Genomic DNA, 24985 nt, shown 5'->3' with positions numbered 1-24985 from the left:
TCATTTTTGTTGCCCTCCGCTGGACTCTCTCCAATTTGTCCACATCCCTTCTGAAGTGGGGGCCCTGAAATTGGACGCAATGCTCCAGGTGTGGCCTGACCCGTGCCGAATATCAGGGTTTTATTTTTATAACACCCCCAGAGCATCGTAGCAAGAATACGAGTTTCCAGTCAAACTTCCACTGAAAATGCACATTTCACGGTTTGTGGTTCCCGGTCCCCAGTGTGAATTGCACGTGGTGGTGGAGGGGGCGGGGTGATGCCCAGGTGGGCGGTTGTTGGTGGCAGTCGAGGGAGGGTGGCTGGAATAAGGGCTGCCCCTTGGATGGGCACACGGCTGTCTCCGGGGACTGACAGAGACAGACTGAACGGGCTTCCGACCCGGCGTGGCTGGCTGCTTGCACTGGCCTGGCCAGGACAGACCCTGCCGTAACTTTTGCTGCTCTGCGCTAAACTACGCGAGACTGCCCGATGCAGTGCTCCAGTTGGAGTGTAAACCCTGCTCTGCTTTGAAAGGCTGCCTGGTGTCACCCCAAGTACTCAAGGAGAGCATTGCACCCTGAAGGGGTCCGGTCCAGGTCTCCAGCAGGGCAGGGTGGAGTCACTGCAGGAAGCCATGAGGCGAAACAGGGTTAGCTGGTGTACAAAGGCTCCCATTTCACAGACTTAACTGCCAGAGGCCTGCCCCAGTGGAAATTTGTGGATCTCCAGCACATGGCCTGTTAAAGGGGTCACTCCCAGGGGACTGGTTACGGGCTGGGACATACACCAGACCCTGTGCATCCCTGAGAGCAGACCTAACTTCTTCAGACACCCCACTGGGCCCCCCGAATGTCTGTCTCTTTCCCCTTACCAATTACCTGAGCAGCCATCCCCCTCTTGAGATGGAGTTTGTCTTTACGCCACTCCAGTTTGGCCCAGACTTTGGCCCTGCTCCCCTGTGTGTTAGCTGGAGCTAGGGGAGAGAATACTAGATGCTGACAGTCCGGGCATCATCTCATAACCATTTTTAAATGTTTGCCAAAGCGTGGCTCATTTTGAGCTATTCCTCTTCCCTTCCTGCTTGTTTTCCTTACAGCCCCCTATTAAACGTACCCAATGTATCCATACAGGAAACATCCCAATGGCCAAGTCAACATACAGGATTCAGTGTTACACAGCAGCTCCATCTCCATCACAGTGAGAAAGCGGGGAGGTTCTTTGGCAGGAAGCAGCGGGGAGATTTGGGGGATCTGGAGCTGCCTGGATCCCACCCCATTATCACAGTCTCCCCACACAGCCGTCGCTGATTTAGGGGCTGCACCCCGTGTCTCCACTCTTAGGACTGTCTACTTGCACTTTATTTTTTGTAATTTTTTTCAAATATTCTCATTTTCACTGCTCTCTCTGCCTTGCCGAGTGCCCCACCACCACCGTCACCCTGCCTACGGTGGCCCCAGCCACGATTTCTCCTCCTCACCTTCCTGCCAGCCGCAAGGTGACTCCTTCCCTGGCAAAAAGTGGACTTTCTCGGGGGATGTCCTAGGTTGGGAGTGAGCCTGGGGATTCACAAAGTCGTATTTTCCCTTCCCTATCTGCAGCACCCACGATCTCTCTTCCCTGCAGGCTTCTTGGAGTCAGTCCCTCCTGAGGTCACCTGGCCCAGTTCCCGTTCTTCATAGTCTCCTTTTCCAGAGGACCTAGAGTCTGTTGCTCCTGGACAGATCTCCATGATTCAGAGGAAAGAGAGATCCTGAGCGGTGCCAGCACGGGCGAGGAATCATTAAATCAATTCAAAAGCGGTCAGCGTCTGAAGGACACAGCTGGGATTCCTGACCGAGACCTTGTGAGTTCTCAGAGTTCAGGATTGTCCCCAGCAGGTTTGTATCCTCAGGGCGGATGTCGCTTATGACTTCCTGCCCACTGAGAGAGACACCTGGCAGTAGCTTCCTCCTCGACCTCCCTTCCCCGTGGGTAATTGGGCAGGCAGAATTGATCCCCTCCTCCCTGTGGGAAAGGATTTGGGGAAACTCAGTCCCTGATTTATTTCCAGCTCTCCAGCACTATTTTGGTTGACCAGGATGGTGATAGTGATCGTGAAATTCTCAGGGAGATGAGAGAGGCCATAAACATTAACATTGGTGGGGCCTCATCTGGAGTACTGTGTCCAGTTTTGGGCCCCACACGACAAGAAGGATGTGGAAAAATTGGAAAGCTGGAAATGGCCTAACCTGACGATTACTTTAGATAAGCTATTACCAGCAGGACAGTGGGGTGGGAGGAGGTATTGTTTCATATTCTCTGTGTATATATAAAGTCTGCTGCAGTTTCCACGGTATGCATCTGATGAAGTGAGCTGTAGCTCACGAAAGCTCATGCTCAAATAAATTGGTTAGTCTCTAAGGTGCCACAAGTACTCCTTTTCTTTTTGCGAATACAGACTAACACGGCTGTTACTCCGAAAAAAGGATTAGGGGACTTGAACACATGACTTATGAGGAGAGGCTGAGGGAACTGGGATTGTTTAGTCTGCAGAAGAGAAGAATGAGGGGGGATTTGATAGCCGCTTTCAGCTACCTGAGAGGGGGTTCCAAAGAGGATGGATCTAGACTGTTCTCAGTGGTAGCAGAGGACAGAACAAGGAGTAATGGTCTCAAGTTGCAGTGGGGGAGGTTTAGGTTGGATATTAGGAAAAACCTTTTCACTAGGAGGGTGGTGAAACACTGGAATGGGTTCCCTAGGGAGGTGGTGGAATCTCCTTCCTTAGAGGTTTTTAAGATCAGGCTTGACAAAGCCCTGGCTGGGATGATTTAGTTGGGGATTGGTCCTGCTTTGAGCAGGGGGTTGGACTAGATACCTCCTGAGGTCCCTTCCAACCCTGATCTTCTATGATTCTATGAATAATCAATAATAATGGGAGATTTCAACTATATCCATATTGTCTGGGTACATGTCACCTCAGAACGGGATCCAGAGATAAAGTTTCTAGACACCATGAATGACTGTTTCTTAGAGCAATTAATCCTTGAACCCACAAGAGAGGCCAGGCAATTCTTGATTTACTCCTAAGTGGAGTATAGGATCTGGTCCAAGAGGTGACTATAGCTGAATCACTTGGTAATAGCGACCATAAAAGAATTAAATTTAACATCCCTGGTGGTATCAAAGAAGCCCACCACCATGGCACTCCATTTCAAAAGGGGAACTACACAAAACTGAGGACATTAGTTAAACAAAAATGAAAAGGTACAATCTCAAAAGTGAAATGCCTGCAAGCTGCATGGAAACTTTTTAAAATGAACTCAAGAAAGAAATCTTGGCGTCATTGCGGATAGTTCTCTGAAAAGAGCTGGTCAATGTGCAGCAGTAGTCAAAAAAGCTGTCAGAAAGTTGGGATTTATTAGGAACGGGATAGATGATAGGACAGAAAATATCATGTTGCCTCTGTATAAATCCATAGGCCCACATCTTGAATACTGCATGCAATTCTTGTCACCCCCATCTCAAAAAAAAAAAAAAACATTTGAATGGGAAGAGATGCAGAGAAGGGCAACAAAAATGATTAGTAGTATGGAACAGCTTCTGTATGAGGAGAGATTATAAAGACTGGGAATTTTCAGCTTGGAAAAGAGACGACTAAGCAGGAATATTGTAGAGGTCTATAAAATCATGACTGGAGTGTAGAAAGTGAATACAGAAATGTTGTTTAATCCTTCACATGACACAAGAACTAGGGGTCAGCCAATGAAATTAATAGGCATCAGGTTTAAAACAAACAACACACAGTCAACCTGTGGAACTCCTTGCCAAAGGATGTTGTGAAGGCCAAGACCATAACAGGGTTCAAAAAAGAACTAGATAAGTTGATGGTGGATAGGTCCGCTAATGGCTATTAGCCAGGATGGGCAGAGATGCAACCCAATGCCCTGGGTGTCCCTAGCCTCAGTTTGCCAGAAACTGGGAATGGGTGTCTGGGGGTGGATCACTTGATGATTCCCTGTTCTGTTCATTCCCTCTGGGGCACCTGGCATTGGCCACTGTCAGAAGACAGGACACTGGGCTAGATGGACCATTTTTCTCATCCAGTGCGGCCGCTCTTATTACCCCGGCTTCATTTACGAGCTCTATATTGGGATCGGCACCCACCTCTCGCAAGCGCCCCCTCTGGTTTGGCGTCTCTGCATTCTTTAAACCAGTCCAGCCCTGGTATGGGGCTGTATCCCCAGGCCTTCCTCCCTGGAGACCCTATCTTCCTGTGGCCTTCCCCAGGCTCAGTCCCGACAGCCAGCCAGGAGCCTCTCATTCCCCTGGTCTGTGACCCTAAAATTTAGCTGCTAATTAAACTAGCCTACAATAGTGCTTCATTGCTCCCCCGTTCCCTGCTAGCAAACTGTTTTTGGCTTAGTTCTAGCAGCCAGCCAGGAACACCTCTCGCTCCCCCGGTCCCCGCAAGCAGACTTACATATCTGTCATCCTGCTGCTCTTCCACCCAGGCATGCGATCCTTTCTTCTCCAGCTCCAAGCAGTGACTAACTGCTGTGCTATTCTGCAGCTCCTTTTATATGGCCCTCCTGGCCCCTGATTGGTCGTTCCAGCAGCCCCTCTGGGCTTCCTCACAACCACTCTAGGCCACTTGGAGGACCTCTCCACTGCTCCTTTCCTGGGATGGGTGTGGCAGAACACATCAGTTCTCTGTTGAACCAGAATGTAGATGCCGGATTTAGGATATTCTGGTACCCCTTGCCAGGTGGCATTGAGGGTCTCTTTGGTCACAATCACACACTTCCCTTATATGTGTAAGCTGAGGGGTCTGGTCTCTAATGTGACGAACAAAACACAAATTACAGTGTATTAAAGTGTGAAGGTAGAGGGCTAGACAGCTGAGACGAATAGAAATTGAGTAAGGGCACTTTACCTTTAGGTCACCAGCTTGTAGGCTTGGCAGAATTCAAATTTTATTTTATGCTTTCAACGTATTTTTTAGATTCCCCCCCCCCCATTTTTATTGATTTAAATGTTCAGAATTGTGGGAAATTACAGGTTTTAAGCATGTTTTCAATTTTCAGCCATTTAAATTTTCAATTGCAGGAAATGCTGGTGGGGGAGGGGGGGTGTCAGACAATAATTATTTAATGGCCGTAGTTGTTGAGACTCGAAAAGTTAAAACTTTATAACTGTTAAAACAAACCATTAACATCACGTGTCAAAATATACAAAGTAAGTACTCTTAAAGCAAACTCTACATTCTCAAGCAGCCTTTTTCGTAGTTTGCCTGTCTGAAATTCTGATTATTGATGGAAATATTTTTGTTGGTTTCTGTGTTTACGGTGAAATTGATATTTACCGATAAAAATCTCATCCTCCCAAGCCTACCAATCTGAATTCACCAAAGTATGTGTTTAATTTAGGGCTGTCACGTGATTAAAAAATTTAACCGCAATTAATCGTGGGATTAAAAAAATTAATCATGATTAATCGTGTAATTAATCACACTGTTAAACAATAGTAGAATACCATTTATTTAAATATTTTTGGGTGTTTTCTATATTTTCAAATATATTGATTTCAATGACAACACAGAATACAAAGTGTACAGTGCTCACTTTTTATTTATTTTTGATTACAAGTATTTGCACTGTAAGAAAACAAAAGAAACAGTATTTTTCAGTTCACCTCATACAAGTACTATAGTGCAATCTCTGTATCATGAAAGTTGAACTTACAAAGGTAGAATTATGTACCAAAAAACTGCGTTCAAAAATAAAACAATGTAAAATTTTAGAGCCTGCAAGTCCATTCAGTCCTACTTCAGCCAATCGCTCAGACAAATAAGTTTGGTTACGTTTGCAGGCGATAATGCCGCCCGCTTCTTGTTTACAGTGTCACCTGAAAGTGAGAACAGGCGTTCGCATGGCACTGTCGTAGCCAGTGTCACAAGATATTTATGTGCCAGATGTGCTAAAGATTCATATGTTCCCTTCATGCTTCAACCACCGTTCCAGAGGACATGTGTACACTTTGTATTCTGTATTGTAAGTGAAATCAACGTATTTGAAAATGTAGAAAAGCATCCAAAAATATTCAATACTTTTCAATTGATATTCTATTGTTTAAGAGTGAGATTAATCGCAATTAATTTTTCTAATCGCGATTAGGTTTTTTGAGTTAATCGCGTGAGTGAACGGCGATTAATGGACAGCCCTAGTTTAATTTAAAGCATGTGAGGAGTGTCATTGAAGCCCTAGGGTTTAGGGATTCCCAGGACATGAGGAGCTTCTGCCATTACCTCTTCCACTGCAGCCAATGTCCAACATGGGTTGATCTCCCCTTTTCCACTCCTGTTTCTGCCAACAGGTGCTGGGACGGTGAGTGAGAATGAGGTGCAGAAACCTCAGCAGGAAGATGCTGAGCAAGTGGAACCGCATGGGGGATTATTGAAAATCTCTCCAGAGGATGTTTCCAGGAGTCATGAGCGGGGAAAAAGTTGTGAGAGTCAGCACAGGCCGGAGAGGAGGCAGAGAAACAAACCAAGTGAGAAAATGAATAAACCCATTAATAGTTGTGGGCCGCACAAATACCTCAGAGAAACTGCAGCCCAGCAGGAAATGCAGGCAGGAGAGAGAAACAAGACATGCCCTGAGTGCGGGAAAAGCTTCACTCGGAGATCAGCCTTTATTAGGCATCAGAGAATTCACACGGGAGAGAGACCCTATGAATGCTGTGAGTGTGGAGAAAGCTTCCCTCGGGGCTCAAACCTCATTACGCACCAGAGAATCCACACAGGAGAAAGACCCTACAAATGCTCTGAGTGTGGGACAAGCTTCACTCAGAGATTTTCCCTGACTACACATCAGCGAATCCATACAGGGGAGAGACCCTATGAATGCGGTGAGTGCGGGAAAAGCTTCACTAACAGCTCAGCGCTTATGGCACATCGGAGAATCCACACAGGGGAAAAACCCCATGAATGCTGTGAGTGCGTGAAAACCTTCATTAGCCGCTCAAAGCTCATTGCACATCTGAGAATCCACACGGGGGAGAGACCCTATGAATGCGGTGAGTGCAAGAAGAACTTTACCAACAGCCCAGACCTTACAAAGCATCAGAGAATTCACACAGGGGAGAGACCCTACGGATGTCCTGACTGTGGGAAAAACTTCACTTACAGCTCAGCGCTTAGGAAACATCAGCAAATCCACACGGGCGAAAGACCCCATGAATGCAGTGAGTGCGGGAAAAGCTTCACTCAGAGCTCATCCCTTATTTCACATCAGCGAATCCACACGGGAGAAAGACCCTACGTGTGCTCCGAGTGTGGGAAAAAATTCATTGACAGCTCATCACTTCGGAGCCATCAGAGAACCCACACGGGAGCCAGACCTTATGAATGCAGAGAGTGTGGGAAAACCTTTACTTGGAGCTCAAACCTTATTACACATCAGAGGCTCCATAGCTCATAGAGACGCTCCAGATGCTCTAAACGTGGGGAAAGCTTGTATGAGAACTCAGCCCTAACGTATCATCAGAGGCTTTGCAAGGGAAAGAAACACCATAAAAACCTTCTCTAGGGCTGACCATTAGGGGGGAGGGATAGCTCAGTGGTTTGAGCATTGGCCTGCTAAACCTAGGGTTGTGAGTTCAATCCTTGAGGGGGCCATTTAGGGATCTGGGGCAAAAATTGGGGATTGGTCCTGCTTTGAGCAGGGGGTTGGACTAGATGACCTCCTGAGGTCCCTTCCAACTCTGATATTATACATATGACATTTTTTATTTATTTATTTAGGCTAGTTCCCTCTTGAAAGCTCGTTGAACTATGTGTGTCCCATTGTCTCTCTCAGGTGGGCTGCCCGCTCACCGTTCTTGAGGGTGAATCGTGTAGGGTGACCAGATGTCCTGATTTTATAGGGACAGTCCCGATTTTGGGGTCTTTTTCTTAAATTGGCTCCTATTACCCCCCCTCCGTCCCGATTTTTTACACTTGCTGTCTGGTCACCCTACTCCCTCCTACCAGGAATGTCCATGAGGTTCAAGTGTGGGGGGACAGGAGTGACCCCAACTAGCTCCATCGAAGTAAAATTCGTTGGGCCTCATCCCCACGAGGATTTTCTGTGTCGTTAGCTAGCTTGATGTAAAACCACAACTATCCTTGCAGTGACGACATGGCTTATGTAGAGCAGTTGGAGTTGTCTAGCACGTTTATTCATAACTTCACCTGTGCTCCATCAATTTTCCTTGTCTAAACAGTCCTGGAGCACCCTGGGGTCCTGAGGTCCCAACCCTGATATTCTATGATTCTATGATTGTATGATCTCATTTCTACCGTTCTCCCATAGCAAAGTGATTGTTAGAGTCACCAACTTCCCCTTTGGGAAAACAGAAGGTTTATTAGATGACCCGGAGCATGGTCTAAAACAGAGCTTGTATGTGCAGAGAACAGGACCCCTCGGTCAGGTGCATCTTGGGGGGTAGGGAGCCCAGACCCCTGTTCTGGGCCTCCCTCCATTTCCCCAGCCAGCTGTAAACTGAAACTCTCCAGCCCCTTCTCTGGCCTTTGTCTCTTTCCCGGGCCAGGAGGCCACCTGATCCCTTTGTTCTCCAACACCTTCAGTTGGCACCTTGCAGGGGGGAAGGGCCCAGGCCATCAATCGCCAGGAGACAGGGTGTCGGCCATTCTCTGTGCAGACACCTTCACACTGGCCCTCTAGGGCTCTGCAACAGTCACACCCCCCTGATTCCACCACCTAGCTACTTAAGAAATGCCTAGGGGAAACTGAGGCACCCACAGTATTCAGAGACAACACTAAGAACATTCCCACTTCGTCACACCCATCATCCCAACTGCGTTAGCTTCTGTCTAAGCTGTGTAGAGTTTATCTTCTTCACATCCTATACCTTCGCCACCCATAGTTCCCCATAACCCAGTGTTCTGAGTTCTCAGTGCTTGGGAATCATGGTTTGATTTCTTTGATCCTAAATCCAGAATCGTTACATCCGGATGTGAAGGAGTCACAGACCTGGAAGGAGAATTTTTAATGGATCTAAAACCATGTGTGTGACATTATTGACATAAACTGTGACCGTATAGATCATTGTTGCAACCACTGTTATATATTTGCAGCAAATATGGTACAAAGGTTGTTGTGTGCAGTGTCTCTGAAGAGGTTATGATTTGCAGGTTATAATTATGCTAGCTGTGTGTAACATTTGTGTATTTGAAGTTATGAATATGGGCTCTGTACTTGTATCTCAAATGTATTTGATTCCAAGTAGCTGCAGTGAAGCATTTCTCAGCTGCTTGAGAAGGGACTATTCTCAGTAAGTGCCCAATCAAGAAACACCTAACTGACAGGTTTCAGAGTAACAGCCGTGTTAGTCTGTATTCGCAAAAAGAAAAGGAGTACTTGTGGCACCTTAGAGACTAACTTTGGGAGACGCCAATCCACATCTGAGCTTTCCTGGGAACGTTCAAACTAACATGTAAACAATGGTGTCGGCCTGCAAACTGAGTCATGCATGGACCTGTGACTTGCCCATGTGACTCCAGACTCCATCTTGCTGCTGTGATTTTCCACAGTAAGAACAAAGAGGGGGTCCTTCCACAGGCAGAGAATATAAAAGGCCCTGGAAACCCCTTCATCTTTTCTTCAATCCTGCTTCTGACCTCTGGAGGAACTTTGCTACAGACTGAAGCTCTGAACAAAGGGCTGAATGACCCATCCCAGCTGGGGATGTTCTCCAGAGACGGGATTTGAACCTGCCATTTATTCTATCACTGCTACAAGCCTGAACCAAGAACTTGGCCATCACTGTATGTCGTTGATTCCACTTAACCAATTCTAGCTCTCATCTCTATCTTTTTCCTTTTATGAATAAACCTTTAGATTTTAGCTTCGAAAGGATTGGCCACAGCGTGATTTGTGGGTAAGATCTGCTTTGTATATTGACCTGGGTCTGGGGCTTGGTCCTCTGGGATCAAGGGAACCTTTTTTCTTTTACTGGGGTATTGGTTTTCGTAACCATTCCTCCCCATGACGAGTGGCCCTGGTGGGGATACTGGGAAACTGGGGTGTCTAAGGGAATTGCTTGTGTAACTTGTGGTTAGCCAGTGGGGTAAAACCAAAGTCCTCTCTGTTTGGCTAGTTTGGTTTGTCTTGGTGTGGTTTAAGACACATGTCGGAGACGGATGTGACTTTACGGTATTTTTATGATCTAATATTAATCTTCTGGTTAATTTTGTGCAATATTACCACTTGGTACCTCTTTTCCCATAATCTTAGGGCATTGGGTTATTTCTCTGTCACTGGTTTAAGTCATTATTTCTTGTCTCCAAGGCCTAACATAGCTAAGCTAACGTCACCTACATTTCAGCTTGTCTTACTCATGTCTGCTGAAGATTTCTTCAATCAGACCTGAAAGCTGGTCGAGTAATAGAGAGATGCATGTCGATGGGACGTTGCGCCTCATTGTGACGGTTGTAAAAAACATGGGCATGGGGTGGCCGTAGAGTTTTAAATTCTGTCCTCAGTGGTCAAATCACCCATAAAAAGAGACCGTGTTGAGTAGACCTGACTTACATCGGTACCAGTCTTTGTTTTGTGGCTGGGTTCTTGCCTTTGAACGGCATTTAGGAGACAGCATACAGATGGTGCTTTATGTGGCGAAAGACGGGTGGGTTGTTTTTTAAATGGGGGGCCCAGCGTACCCCAAGGCTTTTTTCATCCTGTTGCACGATGAGCATTACTGTGGGGTTCTGGATGTGAAAAAGTTGTTCGGTGCGAAACATTATGGTGAGTTTTGCCACGGGGCGTACAGTCGCGGGCAGTCTGGCCGGTCTCGTTGCTGCCTCGGCGTGAGCGTAACACGCTCAGACAGCGTGAGCGTGCAGCTGAGGTGCCCTAGCTGTAGACCGTACTGTCGCTCCAAAGGGTGTTCAGACAGACACGTCGACGGCGCATCGAAAAAACAAGTCGAACGCCCGTCTAAAACTTTGAGTCAGCCCTACATGGACAAGGGGCACCGGTGTAAAGGGAGGCGTCGTAAGCAGTGTCAGGGTTCGATCAGCGGTGATGTCGACAGCCGCCTGTGTTTTATGGACAGCCTTAGGAAGCCGGAATCGTCAGAAAAGTATATTTTTTACCATTTTGAATGCACGCAGGAGACGGGGTTGCATGTGCCCAATTACGTTTTTGCTATGTCCCTAAAGCCGGGAAACTCCTGGGGCTTTAAGGGCGGCGAGTGTCTTTCTTCCCTTTGTTAAGACCTTTATTGGCAAAAAGTTCCAGGACTACACGTTCCTAGCGCACAATTCCAAAGGTTACGATGCGTCCTTTGTCGTTGGACAGTTATGGAAGGAAAAGATGTGCGTAGAACTGATCACTCAGGGTTGTAAAGTAATGTGTGTGTGGAAGTTAAGGCCCTGGGCATTTGCTTTATAGACTCTTTAAACATCTTGCCCATGAAGCTTAGCAAGCTCCTGCAGGCGATAGGATTTGAAGGTTGCAAAGGGTATTTCCCCCATTTTTTTTAACACTTTAGAAAACCAAAATTACGTGGGGCCTATGCTTGGGTGGAGCACTATGATGTTGACTATAACAGGGTTCAAAAAAGAACTAGATAAATTCATGGAGGATAGGTCCATCGATGGCTATTAGCCAGGATGGGCAGGGATGGTGTCCCTAGCCTCTGTTTGCCAGAAGCTGGGAATGGGCGACAGGGGATGGATCACTTGATAATTGCCCTGTTCTATTCGTTCCCTCTGGGGTACCCGGCATTGGCCACTGTCTGAAGACAGGACACTGGGCTAGATGGACCTTTGGTCTGACCTAGTATGGCCGTTCTTATGTTCTTATGATACCCAGGGAGAAAGCAGAATTTCTTGACTGGTATTGGAACAACAGATATGAGCCATTTGACTTGCAGAAAGAGTTTGCATATTATTGTCAGCAGGATGTCAAAATTTTGAGACGGGCCAGTATTCCTGTACAGAAAAGAGACCATGAAAATGACAGAGAGGGGAGATATTGCAGATAGAGGCCCCGGTAAATTCACAGAGGTAAAATTGTGTATAGATCCTTTCCGGCACATAGCCATGCAGACAGATGCCAGCGTTATATACGGCTTTATGTTTTTGCAGCCCACCACAGGCAGAAAAAGAGATATTCGACCCCCTCTATTCAGTGGCTGTTGTGTACCACTCACAAAGAAATTATACAGATACAGCATGCTTTACAGGGTGGGGAATTACAGGTAGGCCCCTACTTTCCGGATGGTTACATCGTCATTGATGGCAGCCTTTGAGTTCAGCGGGTGGTTTTTCCATGGCCCGTGTCACCTGTTATTGTGAAAAATCACAGGGTTTTTGACAATGACAGGGACAACTTTGGGGTTTCTTTGTTATAAGACACAGCTCAAGACCGACTGCCTCAAAAGAGTTGGTTTTGTAGTGAGGACCCTCTGGGAGCACGAGTGGGAGGTGATGATAGAAACAGACAGGGAGCTTGCAGATTTCTTAAACGAGGCCCAGCTGCTTCAGCCTCTCTTGCCTAAGGATGCTCTTTTGAGGTGAGGACTACCGCTATCTGCCCATATTACATTACTGCAGTGAAGAAATCCACAATTATGGTTTTACCAGCCTGTACCATTTCATAAACAAAAGCAAAGAACACCCTATTGGACACCCTGATATAGTTCATGACAAATTTGGACCCCTCCAAATTATTTTGGAATTGCGAAAGTTAAAGTGTACCCCCCCACGAGGCCCCTTTTCCCTGTTCCAAAGAGTGTTTAGACAGACACGTCGACTGTGCATCAAAAAAACAAGTCGAATGCCCGTCTAAAACTTTGTGATGATAAGTGTCAGCCCTACATGGACAAGGGGCACCGGTGTAAAGGGAGGTTTTGTAAGCAGTGTCAGGGTTTGATCACTGGTGATGTCGACAGCCACCTGTGTTTTATGGACAGCCTTAGAAAGCCTGAATCGTCAGAAAAGTATATTTTTTACAAATTTGAATGCACGCAGGAGACGGGGTTGCATGTGCCCAATTACGTTTTTGCTATGTCCCTAAAGCCGGGAAACTCCTGGGACTTTAAGGGCGGTGAGTGTCTTTCTACCTTTGTTAAGACCTTTATTGGCCAAAAGTTGTGGGACTACACGTTCCTAGCGCACAACGCCAAAGGTTACGATGCGTCCTTTGTCGTTGGACAGTTATGGAAGGAAAAGATGTGCGTACAACGGATCGCTCAGGGTGGTAAACTAATGTGTGTGGAAGTTAAGGCCCTAGGCGTTTGTTTTATAGACCTTTTAAACATCTTGCCCATGGGAGCTCAGCAAGCTCCCATAGTTCATGAGAAATTTGGACCTCCTCGTAAATTATTTTGGAATTGCGAAAGTTAAAGCGTACCCCCCGCGCGGCCCCTTTCCCCTGTTGTTACCTGTCAGAGGGGGTGGCAAACTTCTGTTCCCGCTATGCCGAACCTGTGAGGAAACCGAGCAGCGGGCGACCTGCGCCCGTACTGAGGAGGAGAGGGCCATCCGGGGGACTTGAATGCATGGTGGAACTGAACGCGGCCATAGCGAAGGGATAGTTTTTTCAGTTCCAGCCGTGGTAGGGTTTCTCAACCAGACCTGGACGGTGCTACCCGAACTCAACCGGCCAACCAAGGAGGCAGCTCCTCCAGATAACATCCTGTTGGCCACGCTGTAGGCGTGTACGGCCCTCCCTCGCTGTCCATCTCCGAGGAAGGCCGCAACTCTTCCAGCTTTCACGCCCCTGGAATAACCAGTCTAAGACAAAGGAGGAAGTTAGCCGTCTCAGGGCTCGATCCCTCCCGCGGGGTCCAAGGCCCCAAACCCTCAGGCGGAGTGGGGCACACCAAGCAGGCTAAAGCCCGACCCCCTGGCAGGGTAGAGCCAGGTAGAGTCTGGGAACCCAGGCCCTCAGACAGGGCAGGATACCAAGCAAAGTCTAGCGCTCCAACCCTCAGGCAAGGCAGAGCGGTGAATAATCCGGGGAACCCGGCCCTCAAGCAGGGTGGGGTACCAGCAGTCCCTGGGCTACTTCCTATCCTCCCCCCGGGGTATACCTGGATCTCGGGGTTGTCCTACATCTCCCCTGGGTACACTGCAAGAGGTAATCCCAACCGCTCCTCCGTATCCGGCTTGTCTAGGAGCTGGGGCAGTTCGGACGAGTCCTCGGGACACCAGAAGTCCTCAGCTTAGCCCCAGAGCCATCCCCTTCCCTCCACGGGAGGGACTACCCCCAGGGAATGCCCCCTTCGATTCTTCTCCCTCTGCCCCAATGATTCCCCCTTCCTCTCCCAGACATTCCCCACCCCCCCCCCCCCAAACGGGGAGGTTCCTCAGTGACATACTCCCGGCTCCTTTCACACGGGGGGGCTCCCCTCCTCTGGCTCCAATGGTGACCCCTTCCCCACAACATAGGGGGGCTTCCCTGCCCATCCCCCTGGACTAGAGACCTTCCCACCCCTCCCCACATTTGGGTTCTCCCCAGAGACCTTAACGTCCCTCCTCCCAGCCCCATGGACCCCCAGAAATATCAGCCTGGAGCGAAGGGCTGGACTGGGGCTTTCTCCTTTCACTCCCGTGGGGATGTGCGGGGATCCCGGGCACGTTTCTAGAGGAGCATTTGGAACTGGATTGGGGCCACCAGCCTTTCATAAGAGAGGGCTCAGGTTTAGACCACAATCCTTCAAGCCTAGGGTCACCATCGGTAAAATTGTGTCAGCCTTGTAGTTAGGGTGACCAGACAGCAAGTGTGAAAAATCGGGACGGGGGTGTGTGTGGGGGGGGGTGATAAGAGCCTATATAAGAAAAAGCCCCCCAAATCGGGACTGTCCCTATAAAATTGGGAGATCGGGTCACCCTACTTGTAATTCACCAAGGGGGAAACTAAGCAGCTCTTCAAATCCAGGAGAGGGGCGATCAATCCCTTGTCAGAGTTAATGCACGAAGAGGAATCCTGTCGTTACATTCCTGGTGTCCTGGCACCATCGTGTGGCCATTTCCTTTCCCTCCTTTTGGTGAAAAGTTTTGCACAGAAACTTGATTTCCTCAGGAGAGCCCCAGGACAGTGGGCTGCCTCCATGAACCACACACCCGCTAGAAAGTAGGGTGACCGGATGGCCCGATTTTACAGGACAGTCCTGATTTCGGGGGCTTTTTCTTATATGGGGGGAGGTATTTTTTCATGCTTTGTATGTATAAAAAGATCTTCTACACTTTCCACAGTATGCATCCGATAAAGTAAGCTGTGGCTCACGAAAGCTCATGCTCAAATAAATTGGTTAGTCTCTAAGGTGCCACGAGTCCTCCTTTTCTTTTTGCGGATACAGACTAACACGGCTGCTCCTCTGAAACCTTTCTTATATAGGCTCCTATTACCCCCCACCCCCTGTCCCAGTTTTTCACACTTGCTGTCTGGTCACCCCGCTAGCAAGTGACGGACGAACACGTGTCGTGGAGACGAGGTGGCCGTCCCGGTTAGAAATCATCTCTCTTCTTCAGCTCAGTGACAGCCTGCATCGTCCCCGATCCCGGCAGAGCCCCAGGCCTGGAATCAGCAACGCACCCCTCTGGAGGTAGCAGGAACGAACAGAAACATTTGCTTTAAAAGGCGCTGGCTCCTTCCTTCTCAGGTAAGATTTGTCATATGGGAATTTATCTCCACGCCCATGTCCCTTCTCCCAGACGAGGGATGGGCGTGGGGCCCCCTCCCCATCTTTCAGTCACTGTGGGAACCTGTCTGCTCAGGACTGACAGGTGGCTGCCTGTCCATCCATCGTGCTCAGTACATTTGCCGGCGTGAGTCATTTTGCTAGTACATGTGATACCTGGGAGAATGGCTTTTCGCCAGAGGCATTGGTGGTATAGTGGTGAGCATAGCTGCCTTCCAAGCAGTTGACCCGGGTTCGATTCCCGGCCAATGCAGGGGTGTGTTTTTGCCTCCCCTGGAATGGGTTTAACGTCAGTCACGTTGGGCGCTAATCGCATTCTCCACACAATCGGCAGAGAATTTCTGGGCTCGTCTCCGCCGGCAACGCTAAAGTGGCTCCCAGCGCTGGTGCCCTGTCCACACTAGCTCTTTACAGCGGTGAAACTTGCGGCACTGGGGGGGGTTGGGTTTCCACACCCCCGAGCGAGACGGTTGCAGCGAGACCCTGTAAATGGCCAGGGGAGACGAGCCCTAAGCCCCACATGCTAGCACGTCCTTACAGACCCAGCGGCGGGATGCAAGGGGCAGGACTGGATAGGGAGGGGTAGGCATCTTCCTTGTGTAGTATGAGAGAGTCAGAAACTGGGGGAACATGCATCTGTATCTCCTTCTCTTCGGCGTTTTAATTCCTGCTGGCGGAGGGGTTTGCATCCTGCTCAGGCACGGTGGGGAGAAAGCGGAAATATAACGTTTTCTGTCCGCTTTTGCGGCTGCAGATTCTCACGGGTTACAAAAATAAGGAGGTGAACAAAAGGGAGAGGGGCATAAAGGGAAATATGAACCCAAAAGGGCCATGCAATTATGCAAGCAGAAGATCGTGGGTAAGCCAAGCCCTTCAAAATAATAACCATTAATCAGAAAAAGGGCGGAGAGAAGACTCAGGGCTGTTGAGATCCCACTGATGTTTGAACTCCGCTTGCTAGAATAGACCCTCATGCTGCAGCCTATAGGGAATTGCTCGACGGCGGAGAGCCCCAGAGCAGACGTATGGCGGCTCTCACGCTCCAGTTCCTTGCTCTAGATTTGGAGGCATACGGGTGAAACTAGCTGATAACAATCCCATGGCACAGGGCACACGCGGAGAGAGGCGGCTGGGCCCTGTTAACACGGACAGGGGCTGACACAGCCCAGGGATTAATTTGTAATGAAAGAGGGGCCCGCTCCCCGAATGCCCCGTGGCACAGGAACGTGGCCAAATCTCCCTCCAGGGAGGAGGGGGGGTTTTCCCAGCCCAGAGCTGGATTCCCCGCGTGTCCCAAACACCCTGCGTGGGGCAGGGCAGGGCCAGGCCCGGCCCCGTTGCAGCGCGGAGGGGGCGGGGACACGCGTGGGGCGGACACGTGGGGAGGGGCCTGGACCCCGGCTCGGCTGCAGAGCTCGGAGCCCCGGCTGGGCCCGGGGGCGAGGGAATGGGGGCAGTCAGGGGAGGAGGGGGGTGTATCTCAGGGTCAGAGCCTGGCTGTGGGGTGGGGGGAAGGGCTGGTGCTGGGGGTCATGGGGGTACTGGGGTTTAGGAGCTGGTTAGAACTGGGAGTTTGGGGGTGTCAGTGGGGGGCAGAGCTGGGGGTTTGGGGATGTCAGTAGCTGGTGTCAGAGCTGGGAGTTTTGGGGTGTCAGTGGGGGGCAGAGCTGGGGGTTTGCGGGGTGTCTGCAGGGAGGGAAGATCTAAAGATTTGGGGATGTCAGTGGCAGGGGCAGAGCTGGGAGTTTGGGGGTGCCAGTGGGGGGCGAGCAAAGCCGGGAGTTTGGGGGTGCACAGGGAATATTGGGAGCTTGGGGGGTTGGGCTGCACCCCTGTCACCTCTCCCAGGGGCCCTGTGTTTTCTCTGGGAAACCTGCTCCCCGTTTCACCAGCCCCTCAGAGCTTCCTGGCTGAGGCTGAACGAGGAAAAAAGCCCCAGGGACTCTCCTCGGGCGTCTGCAGGGCAGGACGGGCCCTGAAATCTGGCCGTTGTGAGGCCGTTTGCAGCGGTTTGTAACCCCCCCCCCCGAGAGCGTCGGGCCCCTCTGGGAAAAGAGAGAGAAGCAGCCGAAGCCGAGGAGCAGCAACAAAGCCAGGAGCTGCTGGTAGGTGCCCAGGGCCCAGGTTCACCAGGGATCCTGGTGCCCCGAGTGACGGCGAATGCAGACTTCAGGAGACGGAGAATCCTCCACTTCCCTTGATAATAATCCCTTTTCCAGAGGAATTAGTCTGTTGCTTCTGAGTTATAATATCTAATTCCCTAAGCTCGTCCGAGGTACTTCAGGGACTAACTGAGGCAATCTCAGCCCCATTAGCAATTATCTTTGAGAACTTTTGGAGGACAGGTGAGATCCCAGAGGACTGGTGAAGGACAAATACCGAACCTGTCTTTAAAAAGGGGAGCAAAGAGGACCTGTGAAATTGCAGATCTGGCAGCCATACTTTGAGAGTTGGAAAGATACTGGAACATATTCTTAAACACTCAGTTGGTCAGCACCTGGAGGATAAGAGCATTATGAGGAATAGTCAGCATGGATTTGTCAGGAACAAATCCTGCCAAACCAGCCTAATTTCCTTCTTTGGCAGGGTTACTGGCCTAGGGTATTACAGGGAAGCAGCAGATTTGCTGCATCATGATTTTAGTACGTCCTTTGGCACAGGCCCACATGCCATTCTCCTAGGGAAGCGGTGTCAAGAAGAAATTCATTATAAAGATGGGTACCAAAGACTGTACTGTATTTTAAAGTGCAGCAAGGGAGAGTTAAGTTAGATATTAGGGGGGAATTGGGACTACCACAGTAGTTACGCTCTGGAATAGGATTCCAAGGGAGGTTGTGGAATCCACACCGCGGGAAGTTTTCAAGAACAGTTTAGACAAATACCTCTCAGGGATGGTCTAGGTTTCCTTGTTCCTGCCTCAGTCTATGGGCTGGATTAAATGACCTCTTGGCATCCCTTCCAGCCCCACATTTCTGTGGCTCTATCATTCTATAACCTTCCCCATGCACTGGGGGATCTTTATGCTCTTTTCCATTACAGCCGACTCTTTCTATTCCCTAACTTCTCAAAATGTGGTTTTCCTGATCCCTAACACCCCTGACATACTGCACTCAGCGATAACCCCTCTTCTTCCTATTCCTTACCATACAGAGCCCAGCCCCCCAGCCCGAGTTCCCCCTATGACGGTCTCAATACCTTTGGGGGTCTCTGCAGGTAAAAATCAGTTCCAAGGTGACTGTCCCTTGTCTTTTTGTGATATGGAGTTACTTTCTCTGGGTTTTAGGAGCCCCTTTGATGAGGAGTGTCTGGCTGTGTGAGTACCAGCAGAAAGATGGAGAATTAATCCCCTTATAACCGGAGTGTCTGGCACCTTTGAGCACCTGGAGAGCTAGCTCCAGAATTTCTGTGCTTTAAAATGAGCAGGGGTTAAAAAAAAGGTCGTGTTCTTTGTGAGAAATGTGCCATGAATTCACCTGATCTCACTTGTTTTCTTTCATCCGAGCAGGGTTTCCAGTTCCCAGACCCGCTCTCATGTCCCAGCTGGAAGGAGGGGAAGACCTGTGGGTCTCAGATCTCCAGGGCTCGGATGAAAGAGAGATCCTGAGAGGAACCTGCCCGGGTGAGGAATCACTGGACCAACTCAAATAGTGTCTGTGCCTGAGCTGGGATTCCCTACCAAGACCTTGTGAGGTCTTTGTGTTCAGGATTGGCCACCAGCAGGTGTTGTATCCTCAGGGCAAATACTACTTATGGCTTCCTACCCCTCCTGGCTGACCCCTGCCAATAGCTCACTTCCTAATCTCCCTTCATCCTGAGCACGGGGATGGGATGTGGAGATAGAATTGATCCCCTCCTCACGGTTGTGCAGAGGGGTCAGAGTTCCGGCAGCTTGATGGAAACGGTCTGGAAATGGTTCCCAAACAGCACTGTTTTTCATTTACATTATATAAGTAAAACTAGCGACCGCCTTCAAATTTACTAAACCTATCACATTATCCCACACTCCTAAATAACAAAAATTTTAACCAATTACACACTGTCCTTCTTCCTTCCTGTAAATGGTGGATTCTCTATAACTTGAAGTCTTTAAATCAAGGCTTGAGGACTTCAGTAACTCAGCCAGAGGTTATGGGCCTATTTCAGAAGTGGATGGGTGAGGTTCGGTGGCCTGCGATGTGCAGGTCAGACTAGATAAACAGGATGGTATCTTCTGGCCTTAAAGCAAATGATTCTATGAGTAGCTTGAAAGCTTGTGTCCTGTACCAACAGAAGTTAGTCCAATGAAACATATTACCTCATCTACCTTCTCTGTCTATTGGTTGAACACACAGTTATTAAATAAGGTCAGCGTAGTGAATCAATGAGTTAACAATGATATTGGATTGGAATCCAGTCAAAGCATCATAGTCCTAAAACAGAAAATCCACCCTTATAAATCCTAAAAAATAAATTCTGAGAGGCAGCTGTTCATTTAATTATAAATCCCAATCAGAGAGATTCACCCGGGCAGTGCAATCCACGCTAAGGTAGTTGAATATTTCAGTGCTGGAACCAAATTATTCAAGTTTAAGCTACAACCTCAAAGCCAATTAAATCTTCCTCCTTAGATTTCCTATGGGCTAAATCCTTCTCCTTCCTCCTCCGACACAGAACCAGACATTACTGGGGCTTTAATAAGCAGAAATTTAACAGCTTGTCACTGAATAGTTTACAGTTAACAGTTTAGTTTCTTCAGACTTCCCAGAATGGGGAGGACACATTCAAGCAGAGTTTAAGGGACATTTAGATTTGGAGACGTTTTCTCTCTGGTGCGTTCCCTGTGTGCATTCCACAGGTGAACAACACTGGTGCGCGCCCACTCAGCCACAGTCGCACCCTACTATGGTAGGAAAGCCAGGACATCTACCAGTCCATAAAAGGAAAGATAGACAATGGGACAAGGAACGCTGAAATGGCGAGGGGTTGGAGGTCTCCAGCTCTCGGAGTGTTCGTACTCACGTACAGTAGGAGCAGCAGCTGTAGTCAAGAACCAAGTGATTGGGCAGCTGGGCCAGCACTCCCCACTGCTGGGTTTTCTCAAGTACAGGGAGATGGAAAAGGCTGCCAGAGCCTGTCACTGATGACATGACTTCCTTCCCCAGAGGGGATCAATCTTTCTTAGAGAACTTGTTGACTGGAAAGGTGAAAGAGTTCAGCCTGTATCGTGGTCTTTATGGTTGACAATTCCAGCTTACTCCACTTTATGGGGCGTCCCCTGAGATCTCTGGGAAAATCAGGGTGAAGTATGCCTGGGATACCGACAACATGAGCCAATGCAGTTGGAATGAGGCAAACTTTGGATTAACATCATTTTGGAAAATTCTTCCCTAATCCAGCAGTTTTCTTAAAGTATCTGTTCATGAAAACCACATTCAGTGTAGATGTGTGAACCCCAAAGATAAAAATGAAAGAAAACTAAGGCCAGTTTTGAGGACGTCTCCACAGCCTGGCCTAATGGTTCAATGGCTATGCTTTAATATCTGGCCTTTTCAAAAGGAAAGCGGTCTGACTACCCATAAAAATAACTGGTTGCAGTTGTTTTTAACAAAAAGAACAAAACAAAAAACCTAGCAATGGCCTCATACGTCCATCATCTTTCTTATAAATATATATGGACATCTCATCACAGAAGTCATGTCTTTCCTTTGCTAAGAAGAACTAGGGGAACTCGGTAACCCCTACACTCTACCTGGGTAAAAGGTTACACAACTCTCTCCTTGCGGCGTGGTCCTCTTAACAGAAATTGACTTTAAAACTTGTCAGAATAAATTCCGTTTGAAATGGAAATAATTAAAGTCTATACTGATCTGTATTCTCATACACATTATTAATCTCAGATATTCCATCGCCTCAACCCTTGGAGTACGGTTTTATTTCAGAATTCCGTAGTCAGAAGAGGGTAAATACCTCAAATAAGCTTTTAAGGATTAGCTACTGTTTCCTACATTACTAATGAAAAGAGACACAAAATCAGAAATATACTGGAAAGAAGAAAGTTATCACATAATTAGTCTCTTGTTCATTAACAAATAATGAACTTCATTGTCACTGGTAACAATAACGTAGTCAAAGATGACAAAATCTTATATGTTACTTTCTTTTAATTCCAATTAACACCCATTTCCAACACGTGAACCCTTCTGTAAACTTGTGGTTTACACCCACATAGGTGCCTTCGATTTTTGGAAGTTAATTGATCTCTGGCTTTTCTGCCTTAAGCGTGGGTGGAAGGGGTCTCACACTGTGTGGGAAGGCTTGCAACATGAGAAGAAACATCTCTATTCTATTTTCACACTTTTAATCGTTCTAAGTAGCCAGAGATGGAGAAGTGATGCAAATAAAACACAAGACCAAAACTAGGGCACTAAAGCATAGAACCAGGACTCTATGTTCACATATCCTGCAGTCTGAAAGTGGAGCTTGAAACAGTCATTCCCTAATGGGTGACCATCACTCATTCTCTAATGGGTGACCATTACTTTCACAGAAGAAAAGTCCTTATTGTCCAACAGTGCAGCCAGACTGGGATCCAGGAGGAAGAAATGTCCTCAGAAAAAGGGTTGATGCTTCACTTTGCCTCTTGAAACTTTGGATTCAAACGGTAAAGGACAATTGCTCTCAATCTAACCATGGCATCTTTGGGACTCTAATCAATGCCACTGAACTATGGAGTTGTGTTCTAAACACAGTTTTACTTGGACCATAGCTCACCACAGCTTTCATCTCTGCAGTGAAAACCAACTACTGGGTGCCTGCTATTTTTACGTGTGTTCTTGCCAAATCCTTGGTCGTGATGGGGGCAAATTGACATTTCTCTGGAGAAGAATCCTTTACCAAACCATCCAAAATCTCAGAAGTGCCGGCGAGGAATGGCATCCCCAAACATGCCCAGTTTATTTCTTTAATCTGATGGAACAGGTCTAAATTAGAAACTAAATATACGTCTGGATGAGAATCACTATACGGTACAAGAAGGGACTTTTTTCAATTCAGAAAGAGTAAACTTCTGTCGCTGTCCCCACATTAAACATTGATTTTATTTTATACACATTGGAAGCATTACAACGGGCGAGTTCAAAAACAACAACAAACCACTTCTATTTCCTCCACATCTGCATCGCTAGAGACAGTACTTCAAAACATTAGGATTAGCTAGGAGACATCTTCAGGAGTAACCACCTCTAAGGCCTGGGTCACAACTGTTTTGAGAAACAAATGCATGCACATTTTGCCTAGTTCCTAGCAATTTACTGTGGAACCCTCTCCCCAGATTATTTGAAATAATTTCTGATTTAAATAATTGAACAAAACTGGGATTATATCCAGTGATGAAAGTTAGTGGCACAGTTTGGGGTGTCCTGTTGTTCACCATTTGAAACAGGAGGAGACGTAAAACTGTGACTGTTTCCTCGACAGCACATCCCATAATGAAGAATAGTCTCTCCGGTTGACTGAGCTACATTTGAACATTCCCCATCACGGAGGGGTGAGGGGAAACCATAAATAAAGAAAGAAATTACCATTGATGCAAATGGTCATTTGTCTCAAAGTCCCCAATAAATCTGAACTACATTCTGCCAACGAAAACTAATATCCACGTTGTGTGACCAAACAGCCTTCAGGAAAGAGAGAAAAATCTACATCTCAGAGAGGTATAAGACATTTTCTGTTGCAGACAGGATGAGATTCTAGAGCAGGTTATATCGGATGACTCAGAATCAGGACCACCGATTTTCCCATTGCATTGTCTTTGGATCCACTGAAACCTGCTTCTCGCCGCGCTGTCTCATTATTATTGAGTTGCGTTATTTGCAAAAGTTTTAGCATCATGATAATGGTTTGTCTAGACTAGGAAATGTAGAATAGATTAGGACAGGTCAAGAGAAAATATATGAGCTAACCCAGACTTGTCTACTGGGCCATGTCAGTATAGAAAACACAGCTGTGATTTTACGTCTGGAGAGCTCACTGGAGCTAGCAAACCACAAAAACATGCTAATGGAGAAAAAGCCAAGGTAGATTTTACCACAATCTGACCAACTGATGTCATCTGTATTTCACCAACCTGGGGCTGATGTGCATTCCTAGTAAGGTTTCAGAGTAGCAGCCGTGTTAATCTGTATCCGCAAAAAGAACAGGAGGACTTGTGGCACCTTAGAGAAAAAACAAATTTATTTGAGCATAAGCTTTCATGAGCTACAGCCCACTTCATTGGATGCATAGAATGGAACATCTAGTAAGAAAATTTTATATATACACACACATACAGAAAACATGAAAAGATGGAGTAAGAGGCTAATTAATTAAGATGAACTATTATTAGCAGGAGAAAAAAACTTTTGTACTGATAATCAAGATGGCCCATTTAGACAGTGGACAAGAAGGTGTGAGGATACTTAACTTACGGAGATAGATTCAATATGTGTAATGACCCAGCCACTCCCAGTCTCTATTCAAACCCAAGTTAATGGTATCTAGTTTGCATATTAATTCAAGTTTAGCAGTTTCTCCTTGGAGTCTGTTTCTGAAGCTTTTCTGTTGCAAAATTGCCACCTTTAAATCTGTTACTGAGTGGCTGGAGAGGCTGAAGTGTTCTCCTACTGGTTTTTGAAGTTATGATTCCTGATGTCAGATTTGTGTCCATTTATTCTTTTGCAAAGAGACTGTCCGGTTTGGCCAATGCACATGGCAGAGGGGCATTGCTGGCATAAGATGGCATATATCACATTGGTAGATGTGCAGGTGAACGAGCCCCTGATGGCGTGGCTAATCTGATTAGGTCCTGTGATGGTGTCACTTGAATAAATATGTGGACAGTGTTGTGTGTGGTGTGTGGTTGCTGGAGAGTATTTGCTTCAGGTTGGGGGGCTGTCTGTAAGTGAGGACTGGTCTGTCTCCAAAGATCTGTGAGAGCGATGGGTCGTCCTTCAGGATAGGTTGTAGATCCTTGATGATGCGTTGGAGGGGTTTTAGTCGGGGGCTGAAGGTGACGGCTAGTGGCGTTCTGTTATTTTCTTTGTTGGGCCTGTCCTGTAGTAGGTGACTTCTGGGTACTCTTCTGGCTCTGTCAATCTGTTTCTTCACTTCCGCAGGTGGGTATTGTAGTTGTAAGAAAGCTTGACAGAGATCTTGTAGGTGTTTGTCTGTGTCTCAGGGGTTAGAGAAAATGCGGTTGTATCGCAGAGCTTGGCTGTAGACAATGGATCGTGTGGTGTGGTCAGGGTGAAAGCTGGAGGCATGTAGGTAGGAATAGTGGTCAGTAGGTTTCTGGTATA

At 47.6% G+C, this 24985-nt stretch overlaps 1 protein-coding gene and 1 non-coding gene across 2 annotated transcripts in view; both read left to right on the top strand.

Moving 5' to 3' along the window:
- LOC144258244 (uncharacterized) overlaps nt 1-24985 on the top strand; it is a 222074-nt gene that overhangs the window by 36150 nt on the left and 160939 nt on the right. The window contains 2 exon segments of the mRNA XM_077806658.1: nt 6610-7430; nt 8153-8154. Coding sequence (XP_077662784.1) covers nt 6610-7430; nt 8153-8154 — 823 coding nt within the window.
- TRNAG-UCC (transfer RNA glycine (anticodon UCC)) lies at nt 15853-15924 on the top strand. Its single transcript has one exon. It is a non-coding gene; the product is annotated as a tRNA-Gly (tRNA).

Source organism: Eretmochelys imbricata, chromosome 28, assembly GCF_965152235.1.
Source record: "Eretmochelys imbricata isolate rEreImb1 chromosome 28, rEreImb1.hap1, whole genome shotgun sequence".
In the NCBI taxonomy this organism is placed as follows: domain Eukaryota; kingdom Metazoa; phylum Chordata; order Testudines; family Cheloniidae; genus Eretmochelys; species Eretmochelys imbricata.
Note: the sequence above shows the minus strand (reverse complement) of the source record. Positions and strands in the feature narration are given on the sequence as shown.